Source organism: Panicum hallii, chromosome 6 (assembly GCF_002211085.1).
Source record: "Panicum hallii strain FIL2 chromosome 6, PHallii_v3.1, whole genome shotgun sequence".
Lineage (NCBI taxonomy): Eukaryota > Viridiplantae > Streptophyta > Magnoliopsida > Poales > Poaceae > Panicum > Panicum hallii.
This window is the reverse complement of record NC_038047.1, coordinates 4,171,936-4,188,704: the sequence shown is the minus strand read 5'-3', so window position 1 is coordinate 4,188,704 and position 16,769 is coordinate 4,171,936. Positions and strand designations below refer to the sequence as shown.

General features: G+C 45.0%; 2 protein-coding genes and 1 pseudogene across 3 annotated transcripts; all 3 read left to right on the top strand.

Moving 5' to 3' along the window:
* Positions 1 to 1,223: 1,223 nt before the first annotated feature.
* LOC112897211 lies at positions 1,224 to 3,685 on the top strand. The gene is made up of 5 exons (XM_025965457.1): positions 1,224 to 1,636; positions 1,757 to 1,852; positions 1,995 to 2,043; positions 2,154 to 2,281; positions 3,373 to 3,685. The coding sequence occupies exons 1-4, from the start codon at positions 1,235 to 1,237 to the stop codon at positions 2,246 to 2,248; spliced, it is 642 nt and encodes a 213-aa protein (XP_025821242.1). The 5' UTR covers positions 1,224 to 1,234; the 3' UTR covers positions 2,249 to 2,281; positions 3,373 to 3,685.
* Positions 3,686 to 5,047: 1,362 nt separating this feature from the next.
* On the top strand, positions 5,048 to 10,086 carry LOC112897918 (zinc finger BED domain-containing protein RICESLEEPER 1-like). 2 transcript variants are annotated; one of them, XM_025966322.1, is made up of 4 exons: positions 5,048 to 5,273; positions 5,816 to 6,112; positions 6,757 to 8,865; positions 9,750 to 10,086. In XM_025966322.1, the coding sequence occupies exons 1-3, from the start codon at positions 5,048 to 5,050 to the stop codon at positions 8,859 to 8,861; spliced, it is 2,628 nt and encodes an 875-aa protein (XP_025822107.1). In that variant the 3' UTR covers positions 8,862 to 8,865; positions 9,750 to 10,086. The 2 variants fall into 2 exon arrangements, with proteins under 2 accessions (XP_025822107.1, XP_025822108.1); XM_025966323.1 differs by having other exon boundaries at positions 9,747 to 10,086.
* Positions 10,087 to 14,325: 4,239 nt separating this feature from the next.
* LOC112896891 lies at positions 14,326 to 16,406 on the top strand (annotated as a pseudogene).
* Positions 16,407 to 16,769: the final 363 nt, after the last annotated feature.

The window sequence follows — 16,769 nt, the reverse complement described above, 5'->3', positions numbered from 1 at the left end:
ACAGTCTAGATTTATGATTGATTAACTGTACGTGGTAGTCCATCAAGCAGTGCTATGCAGGGGCGGATTCAGAGGGTGCACGGGGGCTGGAGCCCCCCTACCCCATGCAACCTATGGAGCCCTCCGAAAGCCCCCCAAACAATTTTCAACTATGAATAAAGAAGAGGAAGAAGAAAATGAGGAAGAAGAAGAAGAAAAAGAGAGGAGGGAGAAAGAAGAGGAGGAAAATAAACCCCCTAGATTCACATCCTATGCTGTGTGGTTCTGAACTGAATGACATCCATACATACAACATGTTTGGGCATCTCTTCTAAATCGTTTGTTGGCTTCAGATGGTGCAGATCTTTGTGAAGACCCTCACCGGCATGACCCTGCTCACCCTTGAGGTGGAGCCTTCTGACAGTATCATCAATGTCAAGGGCAAGATTGAGCACAAGGAGAGGATTCCGCCTGACCAGCAGGGCCTCATCTTCGCCGGCAAGCAGCTCGATGACAGGCGCACGCTTGCCGATTACAATGTTCAGAAGGAGTCCACCCTGCACCTTGTCCCCCGGCCCGTCTGCGTGGCGGCGATGGCAACCAGAATTTCAAGAACATGTTCGCTGGCAAGACCAACAACACAATAGCCTCGAACTCCGGATGAGAAGATTGAGAAGGTAACAGCACGCTTGTTGGTACTTACCATTGGTAAGGCAGGGATCCAGATTATCTAATCTTCCGCAGTCAATAATTTGTACTAAAAAATCCTGTCTCTGGCCATGGCCAGAGACTTGGGAGCACAAGGGATGATTCTTTTGGTGTAAGACTACCAACAAGCTACTATTACGATGACAGTTGCAATAATCACAGCGCAGGACAGTGATCCGTCGCCTTGGTGGTGCCGTCGCCGGCCACCGCGGACTTGAAGGCCTTCTCCTCACCTCGGTCGTGGAATGCCTGGTGCTGCCGGCGCTGCTGCCCTCCTCCTCAAACTTGGTCCGCGCGTGCGTTGTCGTCCCCTCCATCTCTCTCCCCCGACGGGAAACCTATCCCATTCCTTCTCCTCGCCTGTGCTCTCTCTCCTACGCTCCCTATTTATAGGTCTCGTGACCCTCTCTGTTTTCCGGGCCCCAGGAGTCAGTGACTTGCTCCCGTGGCCGCTTGCATTTTGTATAAAGCCGGGCCCCCTCTCTCTCTCCTCTTCCACCACCCGCAGTTCAAATTTCAAATCCCAACCACGCCGACGCCGGCAGCCATGAGGAAGGCGAGAGCGGCGGCCGCCCCCAAGCCGAAGCCGAAGCCGAGGCCCAGGGCCAGGGCCGCGCCGAAGCCCAAGGCGACGCCCAGTCCCGCCTCCCTGCTCTCCGGCGGCTCCTCGCCGTCCGCCGGCGGCGGCACGCCGTCGTACCCCGCAGCCGACCTCAGCTTCCTCTCGCCCTCGCACTCGCCGGCGAAGCCCAGGACCAGGGGCTCCCCCCTCGCCTCCCCCGCGGCTGCCTCACCCCTCGCCGCCCCCGCTGCCCTGTCCACGATCGCCGACCTGCGGAGCCTCGCCGCGTCCCACCTCGACTCCCTCAAGCGCCGCCTCGACGCGCTCCACGGCGACTCCGTCCGGGACCTCGAGGCGTCCCACTCCCGCCTCTCCAAGCGCGTCAAGGTGGGTGGCCCTCGGCTGTCGCCTCCGTTCCGCACTCTTGCGGTCTCGCCTCGTCGTCGCTTCCATGAGTTCGCCAGATGCGATGTGGTTTCACGCACCTGCTGTCGCCTTCGTGTTCAGATGCAGACGCATGGCTGCCTGCAGCTGGCGGAGGAGGCGGACAAGGAGCACAAGAAGGTGGCTGACAAGATCGCCGAGCGCGCCGAGTTGGTGAAGGTACCTCCGATGACCGATCACCGATCTCGTCCGCTTCATCTCTGCTGTTTGTCCTAGTCGTAATTGATATTGTCAATTTGTCATCGGTCACTTGTTTTGTTAGTCCTAATTCTGAATTCCTGATGTTTTCTATGAATCGCAGAGCTCTTACAAGAAGTTCGTGGCTGAGGTGCAGGCATCTACATCTCGTGGTACATTGGAGACAGAAAAAAACTCTCCCTGAATGTTGGTTCTATTACTTGTGTTTCTCAACGACCTGTTGAGTTCTGAACTTCTGATTTTGTTGGTGGTCCATGGCCAGTGTGCAAGGTGACTGTCACTGAGATGGCAAAGTCGGCGGAGAGGGCTATTGATGGCTTGCGCAGTCGCTACAACATCTCGGCTACCCTCGCTTAGTCGGCAGTTGGCTTGTGGTCATACGTTCACTGAGTAAGTAAAATCATTTATCCACATGTAACATGTTGTTAAACTGCCATACATCTGATATTTTGCATTGCCCATTTGAGCGTTCTGATACTCTGATGCTAGATTGTCTTTCTGGGATACTGTTGTGATGTCCTGACACTATAATTTTGTTGTTTGCATGCTTGAGGAACCAATATCGGTTACCATCTAACTGTAGTTAGTTATATGCAATATGCACTGCTGGTTCACATACCATGCGCTGTAAGGGTTTATGATCCGAAACGGAGTATTATGTTTGCTTGGCTGTTTAATATTGTTTCTGAGAATACTACTAAGAATTTTGGTTCAGGAAAATAACTACTACTAGCTAGTCTCTCAAATAAGAATTTCCCTGACTTTATCCTCCATTATTAATTTGGTCAAATGGGAGGTGAGGAAATTAGTATCCATGTGGACAGGGAGAATGTTCTATATTTTGGGTTTAGTTTGAGGCATGATTAATTTTTCTTGAGTCTGAACTCCTGTGCTGTAATTTCATAAATCAGAACAATGTCTTTAACTGAATATATTAGTTGTACCGTCAACTATTTCAGCATGATAACACTGTAGAAAGGCAACATATGTGTAAGTTCCAATGGAAAATAAGAAATTTACTCCAACATAAATGAATGACCCGTTCCGTAGAAAGAACATGTATCAAGGTCTACGGGATCTCTATCTGTACCTCGCCCTGCTCCTCACTGTAGAGTAAGGATTTTGAGCTACAAAAGCCTTGTTGTGTCTTCTGAACCCTGAACTGATAAATGTTGTAACTGTACTTATGAATACAATTTCCCCATCCAAAATTTCTTGGGAGGTCTCATTATGCTAATGGTAGTGGAACTGTTTTGGTAGCGAAGTTCTGTTTTCCAAATCAAATTTGCTAACAAATGGGTATGGGAAATGTTGCACAATGTTATCAGAACTGAACAATTATATGGAATGCCTTTCGCTGTTGCAGTTCATTAGCACACTGCTAGTCAGCTTCTTGTTGACTTTCTTGTTATACGTAGTAGTCAGTCCTTACCTTGCTGATTCTTGCCTTTCTCTCTCTCTCTCTCTCTCTTCTTGATCAGGCACGGGACGCCGTTATCTGCATCAACTGGGGTCAGCTGTTGAATTCTTCGGCATCACAGAAGGGGCACGCACATCTGTACATATCAGTTGCATGACACATCAGATAGTTCTTATGCTACGGTCTCAGGTTTAGATATGTCGAAGAAAAATCGATACTCGTGCTTCCGATCCCTGGAACTTGCTTCTGATTTGCTATGCTTCTCGTGCATCCTGTAAGATGCTATTTTCGGTGTAGCTCCTAGGATGTGAGCCTCGGAAGGGTTGGGTTTTGTTGGCCCCTGCTATAGATGTCGTCTGAAGAATGTTCACGAATTGCTGTTCACAGTTGGGACGGGCCGTCGATGCTCGGGTTCCCATTGTTGATCCGTCCGGTCCCGCTGCAAGCCTGCAATGCAATGCACTCTGCCGTTTTCATTTCCTGAGACAACGAACTTTGTGAGCATAAAAAAAAACTTGAAAATGCTAGCGTGATGAGTGCTGCCAAGTTCAAATGCCCAAGACGGCTTGACGGATTTGTGCCGTTTCAAAACGTGGCACCTTGCGCCGCTGACACGATGGGTGGGTTAGGAACAGCCCAATCGTCTCTGCCCCATCTTTTCTACGTGCACCGACCTAAGCCCATCCGAGCTCCGGAGCCAATTTGAGGAGTCCAGATGAAGAACTGCGTCGGGCTCTCCGCGAGCTCACCACCCAGATCCTCTCTCCAGCTACCTGCCGAGTCCCCCACCTCTGATGCTCGAGGCCCCGCCGGATCGCGCCCCTCCATCCCCACAAATCCGCCCCGATTCGACGGCCCCAGTTGGCTGCGGCGTCCATTTCTCTTCCAGTTTGGCAGTTTCTGCAGTAGGAGCAGTAAGTTGCGCAGGACCCGCTGTTGGTCTCGGTTCAGTTCCGGGGATCAAATTCGTGGCCCAGCGTGGTTCCTATTAGCAGCTAGCCGTGGTCACGTCGTTGCTGTTGCTGTTGCTGTTGCTGTTGTTCATAGCTAAGGAGATTACTGCTTCCAGTTCATGCCTGCTGGTACTTGCGCAGGAGTCAGATCCTACTGGCCCCCCTTTTTCCTTGCTCAGGTCCCCATGATCCACATCAATGGGACCTGAGCATGGTTTCTTCTGCATTGCCACCTCAAGGATCGTTTGTTGTGTCGCAACCAAAAGCGGCTCTTGTCTGTCCTACGCGGGAGTAACTTCAGTTTGTGCCTGTCAGTTGATTTGCACTCGGTTGTCTGAATCGCCTGTCAGGTGCCGCTGCCATGCAATGAACGGCCTGAGCTGCATGAAGTTGAAGATCAGCCAATTTATTTATTTATTTATTTCTTGCAAAAAGACAGCTCTTCTTTTGGTCAATGAAAACTATGGAAGTGCTGCTGCCATCATTTTCCAAAAAATTAAATCCTTTTGAGTTTAACCAAAAAAATATAGTGCTGCAACTTCATTTTTTTAAGGGGAACTTCATATTTTTAGGGGTTGCAAACTTCAAATATCCCAAACAGTTTAACAATTTGGGCCGCAATCGTGGCTACGACATTTCTTTCTTCACGGCCCACCGGCTTCGACACGACCAAACGAACCGAACGAACAGCGAGGTGGGCTAGAAACGGATATGCCCCATGTTTCTTTTTTCTCTCTACGCCCTGGGAGGCCCAAAGCCCATCCAGATCTCACTTGAGCCCAGATGATGAACTGGGTCGGGCTCCCAATGAGCTCACCACCCAGCCACCCACCAACCCACCATCCAGGTCCAACCCTAGCCCTACCCGAATCCCCACCTCCTCCCCTGCTCGCCGTCCCAACGCCGGATCGCGTGCCTCGATCCGCCAAATCCACTCCAATTCGACAACCCCAGCCGGTTCCGGCTTCCATTTCGCGGGGGATTTTCCGAGCTTCCCGCAGGAGCAGCGGTAAGTGATCGAATTCCCGCTGTTTCTTTCGGCGCAGCTCCGGAGAACGAATTCGTCGCCGGGGTGCTGTTGCTAGCACCGAGGAGGATCACTACTTTGTTGTTTGTAGCTCAGGAGATCAGTGCTTCGAGTTCATGCGCGCCGGCATCTGTTTGGGGGTACTAAGGCTTTCAGTCTTTGAGGGAGTTGGGAGTTTGGAGAGTTGGAGTGACTTGGTCACTTAGAGGACGCCATGTTGTTAGCTTTTGTAGTTATATATCTGTCTGAGTTGCGGCAATTTCATCCATGGCCTTTTTATAGGTTAGACCGGGGTTCATGGCAATCTACTCTGTGCTTGGCGCCATCTTGTCCATGTTGGTAGTTAACTTATGTGCATATTGTTTGTGTGTGCGATGGCTCCTGTTATGTTATGCCTGCCTTCCTGTAGATATTTTTTTTAGTCATCACTGCATGTTGTCAAGGACCTTTCTGGGTGTCTATCCATTCTGCAGCTTAACCACGTGCCGTCGAGAAAGTGAATAATGTCTCATTGTTATCTGCAGAAATGGATCACTTGGATGAGCATGACAGTGATGAAATGAAAGTAGGGGCAGCCTCTGATGGCACCGGCGCCAGATTGAGAAAGAAGAGGTCTAAGATCTGGGATGAGTACAGGCCCATCTTGGTAGATGGAGCGATTCAGAGCGCGGAATGCCTCTACTGCCATATTCACATGAGTTGCAGAGGTGCTGATGGGCAGTCCAACGGAACAAGCCATTTGTGGCGACACCAGAAAATTTGCCGAGCAAAAGATGGGTTTGGTCCGGGCCTGCTGCAACAGGATGCCAATTTGCCTTACGGTATGATTTAGCTACTGACTAGCTCTTAAGAGAGATGCCAAATTTTATCCCATGCAACTAATGCAACTGTAGACTCTACATAACAGTTTTCTGTACTCTTATGTATTTTGTAAGCTGCACTTATGTATTTGGTAAGATGTGCCAGATTAAGAATCAAACGTTATCATTTTTGTGGAAGTTTATAGTACTTTTCTCAGCGTTCTTAACTAGTGTGGGAGCATTTAGGCCTTTATCATTAGTTTGTATTACTCTCTGCACTTGTCTGTTTAACAAAGTTTGTTTGTTCATCATGGGAAGTTGGGAACTGTCATTTCGTGATGATTACCATTTGAAGGATCAAGAATTTTGTTACATTTTTTGACATTTAATTCTCTACCCCCTACATTAGTGTTGTTAAGGGTATTTGGTTAGTGTCTGTCTCCCTAGTCTGTTTGAATGGTGGACTTAGAAAAGAAACATTGCGAAATGGAGGTGCATACAATAGATTCTCTACAGCTCATTGATCATTTATTTTGCTTTCTCATAAATTTCGTTGTTTGCAAGTTTGTATGCTGTATGAAGCTATGCTCCGGTTTCTAGAAAATTGTATGTCTTTCATATTTTGTGCATATTCTGACTGAACTGTTCATACTCTATGCATATAGTGGTGAATGAAGTAGATCCAGTGGAAAAAATTCTTCCAGATTCACTTGATGAGATAAACTTGGTGACCCGTAGTGAGAATAGCAAATTCAGGTCAAAGGTATGGAAGGATTTTATACCATTCTATGTTGAAGGGAGAGTCCAGGGTGCTGACTGTGTCCATTGCCACAAGCGACTCAGTGCAGATAAAGGTAGAAGTCATTTGAACCGACATACTCAGACTTGTCCAGCAAGAAGTGGAAATAGCATAAATCATCAGAAGGGTGTGTTGTTCCAGTCCAGTGTACCAAGTTTTAAATCTAGGCTTCAAGATGAGCTTTCACCAGCCTTGACAAATGGTAAGGTTCAGATTGCAGAGTATGCTAGTAAGTTCCTCAAGGGCAGTTCTGGTGATAGAAGCCCAGTGGAACGTCATGTTCTAGCTTTGCCAGCAATGGATGAGATGAATTCCACAGAACACAATACCACATCAGCTCAGACTGCTGCAGGTATGAGCAGGAATTTTGACCAAGAAGCATCTTATCAAGAGCTAACTAAATTGATTATTTCACACGGCTATCCCTTGTCAATTGTGGAACATGAAGAAATGAGAAGGTTTGCAAAGAGCCTGAACCCTGCATTTAACATGGCTTCAAGCATTGATATAGAAGAGTATTTAACTCTTTTATTCCAGAAAGAAAAGACTGATCTACAGGAAAAAATTGCTCTTTTATCCCATCGGGTTTCCTTATCAGCAAGTGTGTGGGCTCCTCATGGAGCTGAGGCCTCACTGAAGTATCTCTGTTTGGCAGCGCACTTTATTGATTCTGAATGGAAACTTCAAAGGAAAATCATCAAATTTGGTGTGTTTTGGTCGTCACCTACTAGTTTAGAAAGGATGATACATTTTAAGGAGGCCTGCGTACTGGATTCGGATAGTGGACCATTTGATGTCATACAGGAAGCTATAAGAGATTGGAATCTTGATCAGAAGCATTTCAGCTTGACATCTGTCAGTGCAATTAGAGGCGATGAGGGTACCTCAAAGCTGATTGAGTCGCTCGTCCAAAGGAAATGCCTTCCTATTAGAGGTGAGCTGTACAATGTCGCTTGTGTGGATGATGTGCTTAACAGCATTGTTTTGAAAGGGCAACCAGTGCTTCATCATGTTGGTAACATACTAGAGAAATTTATTCAGGCACATATGTCCTCGTCGCTGACTCGGCAGCAACTTTTAGAAGTTGTTACCCATACGGGATTGAAGTGCCCACAAGAGGATGCAAAATGGTGGCATAAAATTTACTTCAGGCTTGAAGTTTTTCTGCATTTCAAGAAGGCATTTCCCTCAGAAGAATTGTTATCTGCAGAAGATACTAAAACTGTGGAATCTGTTTGCAGGATACTGAGGGCTTTTTATCGTGTAGTTGAAGTAATTTCTGGTCCTGTTTGTCCCACAGCAAATATTTACTTCAATGAACTATGGAAAGTTAGAACAACTTTGCAAGAAGAAGCATCTTCTGATCACACTGAGCTTGCTAACATGGTTTGGGTGATGCAAGAAGCGTTCAATGAGTATTGGCAAAATTCATATGTGTGGCTGTCAATACCTGTTGTTCTTGATCCAAGATTCAAAATTACTTTTATTGAGTTCCGTCTAAAGCGAGCTTTTAGTACAGATGCAGAGAAATATATATCTGCCGTGCGTGATGCAATAAGAAAGCTGTTCCATGAATATTGTGGTCCTCTAGAAAAGTCAGGGGCTGACACATCAACTCATAAAGCTCGTATTGTTGAGTTTGATGGTTTTGATAGTGATTCATTGGAAGATTGGGATGAGCATCTTAATGCACAGACAAGGAGCCAACTATTGACAGAACTTGACAACTACCTTGAAGATGGTCTTATCCCGAGGAAGGATGATTTTGATATTCTAAACTGGTGGATGAATAATTCTACAAAGTATCCAACCCTCTCAATTATGGCACGTGATGTCCTGGCAATGCCAGCTTCTGCTGTTAATTGTGAGGCTGCATTGAACGGTGAGGGAAATACGATTCATAAGCAATGGAGCACATTAAATATCAACACAATTGAGGCTCTTGTATGCACTCGAGATTGGATTAAATAAAAAGGTAAGATTTTCACTTTGGTTGTTCTGTTAGTTTCCTTATTTCAATTTTCTAAGCACCTTTTTATTGGAATTTTGTTTATATTTGGCATGTTAGTTCTCAATATATTTTCATAGTGTACTGTTGGAGCATTCCAATTTACACCCACATTATTATGTATTATTAGCTAGACAATTAGTATAGGACCATCACAACATCCATTTTTTTCTTGCTAGATAGTTACTGGAAAAATATCAGTAAATCAATAGGATCTGTCTTAACTAAAAAAATGTTTTGCTCTCAACTAACAATATTGAAACTGCATCACTAGATAATTACCGAAAGATAAACACCAGTACTCCGTACATCAGTAAGATCTGCAGTAGCTTACAGAAAAAAAGTTTGCTCTCAAGTCTCATCTAAAAGTACAGATACTGCATTTCTGTTGTGATGAGCATGCACTCTCTGACCTTAGAAAATATACGAGTACTACCGTTACAGCTAGTTACACTTGTGAGGCTGTACCAGGCTTGCAGCTCAATGTTGTTAGGGGTTTGTCATAGAACTTACCTCGCAAATCATTGTGCCTATGATGCAATGTACTCATAATAAATTTCTTTTCCAAAACAATATATAAATACGAGTAATAGAGGGAAAATTTGGAACAGTATGCACTTTGTCCTTATGGAGAAACTTTGTATTTTGAATTTTAGCATCATGCCAATAATGCAAATACGAGTAATAGAGGCAAAAAAAAATTAAATTCCTTGTACTGTGCTGAATAGAAATATTTGTCAGTTTATTGACATGCTCTCCAGGGGGTAGTGGTTCCTTGTACTTCCCATCTATCATCTACTGCTAACTGCCCATAAGCTGATAATCATGCTTCCTTTTTTTGTTATCAGCAGAAATTACAAGAAGTTCATAACCATTGTGCTTCTAACTCGGGAACCTAGGATGATATCGCAAAAGAGTTCACGGCCCATTGCCCTGCTGTATCAGACATTCGGCAGCCACTGGTATACTTGTATATTTGTGTGTAATGAAGAAGCTACAAAACGGGAGCTTCTGGGTGTTCACATGTATTACGAATTGTTGCCAAGGATTCTGGCGCTGATTTTTTGTACAGTGCGAATGATGAGCTGCTGTTTAAACCTAGCAACTCATTTGATATTCTGTTCATGTTATCGCAGTGTTCTGGGTGTGTTTTTCCCATGCCCAAAAAAAAAATCTGAATTTGAGGCAGTCATGTTGCTGCTTGCCCTGCTTCCTCTGCCTACCAATGTTCAGGCTGAGGAGTTTGGACGGCTGATAGGTTAGATCATGTACATAATTCCTGGCTTCAGATCATAATCAATGTGGATCTTATAACATTGGATTAATCGTGAGTAGAATCAGATGGAAAATGTGTCGATTCGAACCCTCTAATCGGCAGAGAAATGTGTTTGTAGTTTGAATGTTTCTGGACCAACTCCCTATCATTCCACGCGAGAAGAAAACGTGAAGTTATCCAAACGGGCCTGAATAGGGATGCGGGCCGATATACATACTCTCTCTGCTGCCGCAGAAAGGGGGAGATGCGCTGGGATGGAGCTAGCCATTTCTCCCTTTGGAAAAGTTCTTTTTACCTTTTGAACTTTAGACCGAATCCGAGTTTTCTCCCTAGATAATAAAACTGTCCGTCAGAACTTTTCAGACTTGCGATACCGGACACATGATCTCCCTTGGTGGTTTCTCAGTGATTTTCTCCTTTTCTTTTATGTTTATTTTGGCTAAATTTTTAAAAACTCATAGTAAATAAAAAAATTTATAAAATGGAAAATCTAATTTTGTTGGACTCTAAATTAGCAGATCGAACATATGATATGATATAATTTAGTAGATATATATTTTTCTGTAATTAATTCATAGGTACAGTTTTCGTGGTACAATTACGGTAAAATTTTTAATCATTATATTCTTGAACTGTAGTAAAAATTTTATGCTCATTGGATCATGTATGCTAGTTACTTAAGCATACATGATCCAATGAAATTTTTACTAAAGGTTAAAGGTTAAGCATATAATGATTAGCCCATCATAAAAATCTAATCATAATTGTACTATGGAAACTATAGCTACAAATTAATTATAGAAAAGTATATATTCAAAAGTACAATAAATTTTTTTTACTAAATTATATCATATCATATGTTCACTGCATAGATCTACTCATGTGGATTCCAACAAAATTAGATTTTCCATTTTATAATTTTTTATAATTTACTATAATTTTTTAAAAATTTAATCAAAATAAACATAAAATAAAAAAATAAAAATCACTGAGAGAAACCACCCAAAAAAGTTAAGAAAGTCAGGGGCTTGTATTTACCTTCCGGTAGATAGTTTGCTTCTAATCTTTAATCCAACAGCAGCCCATCAACCGGCCCACGGCCCACAGTTCGGTCCGTGCGTCACGCAACAAGCAGCGGGAATAGCTCACCGGACAGAGTCAGAGAGGCTAGCCGCTAGCGTAGCCCTTTTCTTTCAAATACTTCAATTAATTTATTAGGTGTATAATTGCGTTCAACAATTTGAAATGATCGATCAACATTTTCTAAAATCTAATTCAACATTTCACACAAACTAGTTCAACATTTGATACAAAAATGTTGAAACAATATATTTGGAATGTTGAAATAATTCATCTAAATTGTTGACTTTTAAAAAAATAATAAAAAAGACATTCATATCGGATCTCATTATGTTGGATTAATTCTATAAAAAACAGTGGTTTAAACGGATTTAAAAAAGTTCACCGTTTAGGAGAAAAACGCATTTTGAGTTCAAAAGTCAAAAGCCACATACGCATACCAGGGTGGGACACTGTCTAGCTGCTTTTCTCCACCATACAATCTCTCTCCGGCTCGCAGGCTGCTGCGCTCATTCTCTTCTCCGTGTGGTGCAAGCGTCTGGCAATGGTAAATACTTAAACATTGGAAGATGCGTGAGAATTTTCTTCCAAAGACGATTCCTGTAATGGAATGGTCGTGTGTGTCTGGTATCGGGAGTTCGAGCAGTTTGAACGGATGATTTTATTGTCTAGATAGAAAATTCGGATTCGGTCCGAAGTTGGTGATGGTAAAAAGAACTCTTTCACTTCCCGTGCTGAAAGTCCGGTATAGCATCCCCAACCCATTTAAGCCCAGATCACAAACTGGGTCGGGCTGCTCGACCTACCACTCTACCAGTCTAGACAAGGTCCATTTCCCACACCACACCCGACGTAATGGCCCACAGCCCATTAGCTCATACAGAGGTCACGCAAGCCCAGATCAAGAACTGGGTCGGGCTCCTAGTGAGCCCACCACACCATCTCTGTCTCTCTCCGTCACCTTCCCTACCTCTCTCCCTGGACGAAGCACACGTGCTCCCGTGCTTCGAGGCGGGTACCAAGCTGACGCGGACGCCGTCGTCGCTGCTCCGCTCGCTGACCGTCCACGCCGGACCCGGCGCCGCGTCGTTCCACGCGGCGTTCGATGGCCCGGAGCCCGACGACAGGAAGGCGCAGGCGCCACCGCCGCCGCTCGCCAGCAAGCCCTGCGCGCTGCTCCGCCGGGCCCACCACCGGCTCCGCAACAGCCCGGCCCAGTCCGCGCTGCTCCTCCTTCCGGTCCTCGCGCTCGCCGCGCTGCTCCTGTGCGGCGGCGGCGGGAGCCACCACCTCGCGCTCCTGGCGGCCGCAGCGGCCATCGCGCGGCTCCGCGCCGACGCCAGCTCGCGGCCTCCGTGCGGTGGTTCATCGGCGAGGGGGAGGGCGGGGAGCAGCAGCAGCGGGGGCCGAGGAAGGGGAGGCGCGCCAGAGCGCAGCGAATCAGGTGGGCCACCACATCGCCGGAGCAGGCAGACAGCCACGACCGTGACGGTGGCAATGGCTAAGGACAGTTTGGTCACTCTAATTGGCCTAGAAGAAGAAAAGGAGAAGAAAAGAAGGAAAACGATGTAAATGTTGGAAAAACACCTGTACCGAAAGAATTCGCAGTCCTGGTGTCAAATTTCGAAAGGCATGCCAGTTGAGTCAAATTCAGTGAGGCGTTTGTATTGGATGTCAAATAGCGAAATTTCTCTCAACGCTCCCCCTTTCTTCGAAAGACTTCGAGTGCTGCACTGCTGCAGCTGGCCCGCGCGTCCATTCCTTCGATGATTTTCTCTTCGCTTCGACTCTCCGAGGAGCAGTAATCGGTAAGGGATGCGATTCTTCCCAGTGCGGTTGTTTTGATACCCTTTTCTGAAGTTTCCGTAGAACGAACCCCTCGGCTGATCGAGCGTTGCTCTTATTCAAGAACTGAAATTTTTTTAGTGGTTAGAATTTCTTTTTGTTCGGAAAGTTTGGGTTTTAGTCAGCTGGGCGCTTAGCGAGCTGAAATGCCGCGGGGAATGCGAGACTTTAGCTGCCTTCAGTTGTCTGCACTAGGAAGGTTGCAAGAAACCGAAGCACGCCGAGTTAGCATTGTAGGTTTTTAGTTGGTGACCAAGAGGTAACGGCATTGATTCCCTGACCCAGCACGGTGGGGGGAATTAGTAGAAAAGGTAGTCTTTTACAAATCCTGGAGGTCTGAATTCTGAAAGGGATTTTGGAAAATTGAGTCTTGGGCAAACGTGGGTGGGTGAAAACCCACATATTTCAGAAAAGAAAAAGCAAGGTTGGATCAAGACTTACCGCAGTCTGCACTTCACTTATAAGGTTCTTGTTCATGTTATGATCAAGGTCTCCACCTATTGTTTGCTTGTGCAAATTCTACTCCTTTCACCTCTTGTTGGGGGTTCTATCTGCATGTGAGGTTGCCTGGTATGTCCAGCTTTCTGTAAAAGGTTATTCTTGCTCATTTGTTTAGATTGGTGTTTATACAGTCGGATTGCAGTTAAGCCACGCCTCATCTAGGAAGTTCATTGTGTCATATTCACGTATTGTTGTCTGCAGTTATGGATCACATGGATGAGCAAGACAGTGACGATATACATGTTGGAACTCTACAGCACTCAAAACGCTCAAGAACAATAGCAGGAGAAGGCAAGTATATGCGCCCAAACGCACAGCGCATAAACGCTGTTCTTTTCTGTATTATCTCGCCTGCTCAACAAACAAGCAGTACGCCGTCGCTTTATAGCTGGGCTCGCTGCTAGCACGAACTGCACGATCCCTTGCTCGGCTGCTTGATCCGCATGCTCCGGCCGCGTGCACAACGACGCGCACTAACGCGCACGACGTGGCTGCCTCCAACGGATCACAACAGCCCCTACTGCATGCGCCTACTCAGTCCACGCTAAGTACACGTCAACTACGCGCATGCACGCGCCACCGGCTCGCCGTCCGTGCGCACGCACACACGTCGCCGATCCACCCGCCAGCCATACACGATACACCCACACGAGCTGGGTTTATTCCTAACAATACAAGCAGGGGTAGCTTCTTGTGGTTCCTTCAGATTCAGAAAAAAGGAATCTATGGCATGGGAGTATGACAACTGCAAGCCTCTTTTTGTAAATGGAGTGATTCAGAGACCGTCAACAGAGGTATGGAAGGATTTTATACCACTATATGCTGACGGGAGAACGGAAATCATGGCTGCTGAATGTGTCAATTGCCATGTGCGACTCAATGCAAATAAAAACGCAAAGTTCTTGAACCGGCATATTCAGACTTGTCCAGCACGAGGTAGTAGAACCAGCATAAATCAAGATGAGCTATCACCTGTCTTGACAAATGTTGAGGTTCAGTTTTCAGAATATGGCAGCAAGTTCCTCAAGTGCAGTTCTGGTGATAGAACCCCTGTGGACCGATGCGTTTCAGCTTCGCCAGCACAAAAAAGAATGGGCCCCAAGAAGGACGGGAATACGTCATCAGCTCAGACTCTGCACAGTATGAGCAGAAAATTTGACCAAGAAGCATCTTTTCAAGAGCTTTCTAAAATGATTATTTTGCATGGCCATCCGCTGTCCATTGTCGAGCATGAAGAAATGAGAAGTTTTGCAAAGAGCCTCAATCCAGAATTTAACATGGCTTCAAGCATTGATGTAGAAGAGTATTCAACTATTTTGTTCCAGAAATTAAAGGCTGATCTACATCAAAAGATTGCTCAATCCCATCGGGTTTCCTTATCAGTAAATTTGTGTACTCCTCAAGGACCTGAGTCCTCAGTGAAGTATCTCTGCTTGTCAGTGCATTTTGTTGATTCAGACTGGAAACTTCAAAGGAGAATCATCAAATTTGGTGCGTTTCGGACCTCAACCACTAATTTGAATCGGATGATACATCTTAAGGAGGCTCCTGTACTAGATTCTGAAAGCGGGCCATTTAATCTCATATGGGAAGCTATAAGAGATTGGAATCTTGATCAGAAGCTTTTGAGCTTGACATCTGTTGGTGACATTACAAGAAATGACCGATTTTCAAAGCTGAAGGACTTTCTTAACCAAAGGAAATGCCTTCCTATTGGAGTTAAACTGTACAATATTGCTTGTGTTGATGATGTGCTCAGCAGTATTGTTTCAGAAGAACAACCATTGCTGCATGTTGTTGGTGACATCCTAGAGAAATTTATTCAGGCACATATGTCCTCATCTCTGATTCAGCAGCAACTGATAGAAGTTCTGACAAGTATGACATTGAAATGTCCCCATGAAGATGTGAAACGGTGGCGCAAAATTTACTTGGGGCTTGAAGTTATTGTGCATTTCAAGAAGGCTTTTCCCTCTGAAGAATTGTTATCTGCAAAAGATACTAAAACTGTTGAATCAGTTTGCAACATTTTGAGGGCTTTTTGCCATGCTGTTCAAGTATTTTCTGGTCCTGTTTGTCCCACGGCAAATATTTTTTTCCTCGAACGCGCAGGAAAACTGCGCATCACTATATTAAGAAGAAAGGCAAATGTTTACTTCAATGAACTATGGATAATTAGGACAACTTTGGAAGAAGAAGCATCTACTGATCATACTGAACTTGCTAGCATGGTTTGTGAGATGCAAGAAGCATTCGACGAGTATTGGCAGAATTCATATGTGTGGTTGTCAGCACCTGCTCCAGATTCAAAATTGCTTTTATCGAATTCCGCCTGAAACAAGCTTTTGGCACTGATGCAGCAAAGTATGTATCTATCGTACGTGATACAATCTGGGAGCTGCTTCTGGAATATTGCACTGCTGTAGATGAGCCGAGTGTCGACCAGTCAAATTGTGACTCTTGTGATGTTTAGGTGGGTGGATTTTACAAGGATTCATTGAAAGATTGGGATGAGCATGTTAGTGCACAGACAAGGGGCCAAGTTTTGACAGAACTTAACAACTACCTTGAAGATGGCGTTGTTCCAAGAAAAGATGATTTTGATATTCTCAACTGGTGGATGAGTAATTCTACAAAGTATCCAATCCTCTCGATTATGGCACGTGACATCCTGGCAATCCCTGCTTCTGCTGTCCATTGCGAGGCAGCGTTAAGCAATGAGGGACCTGTGATTCATAAGAAATGGAGCACATTAAATACCAAAACGATTGAGGCTCTCGTATGCATCCAAGATTGGATTAAATAGAATGGTAATACCTTCATTTTGGTTGTTTTATTGGTTTCCTTAGTAGCTTATTTCAGTTTTTATAAGGATGAATATTTTTGTGTTACTGGGTGAGTGCTTATATTGCATCTTAATTCTCAATATGATTTGACAACACACAATTGGAATGCTATCACTGACACGTGCATTATTATATGTTGTTTGTGACTCGTGGCAATTGGACTGTCATTGGTCCAAAGCATCCATTCTTTCATTGTACATAGTTGCAGAAAATAAACAGCAACGTATAAATAGGATATGTATTAACTCTAATGCACATGCATTTAGTATCTGTACTTTGATGAGGTATAAGTAATATGCACATAGTTCACTTGCAAGGGAGGT

Coding starts and splice junctions, on each gene's coding strand:
- LOC112897211 (XM_025965457.1), top strand. CDS start 1,235: ATGAGGAAGGCGAGAGCGGCGGCCGCCCCCAAGCCGAAGCCGAAGCCG. Junction 1,637..1,756: donor GCCTCTCCAAGCGCGTCAAG/GTGGGTGGCCCT, acceptor CTTCGTGTTCAG/ATGCAGACGCATGGCTGCCT. Junction 2,044..2,153: donor GCAGGCATCTACATCTCGTG/GTACATTGGAGA, acceptor GTCCATGGCCAG/TGTGCAAGGTGACTGTCACT.
- LOC112897918 (XM_025966322.1), top strand. CDS start 5,048: ATGATGAACTGGGTCGGGCTCCCAATGAGCTCACCACCCAGCCACCCA. Junction 5,274..5,815: donor AGCTTCCCGCAGGAGCAGCG/GTAAGTGATCGA, acceptor TGTTATCTGCAG/AAATGGATCACTTGGATGAG. Junction 6,113..6,756: donor GGATGCCAATTTGCCTTACG/GTATGATTTAGC, acceptor CTATGCATATAG/TGGTGAATGAAGTAGATCCA.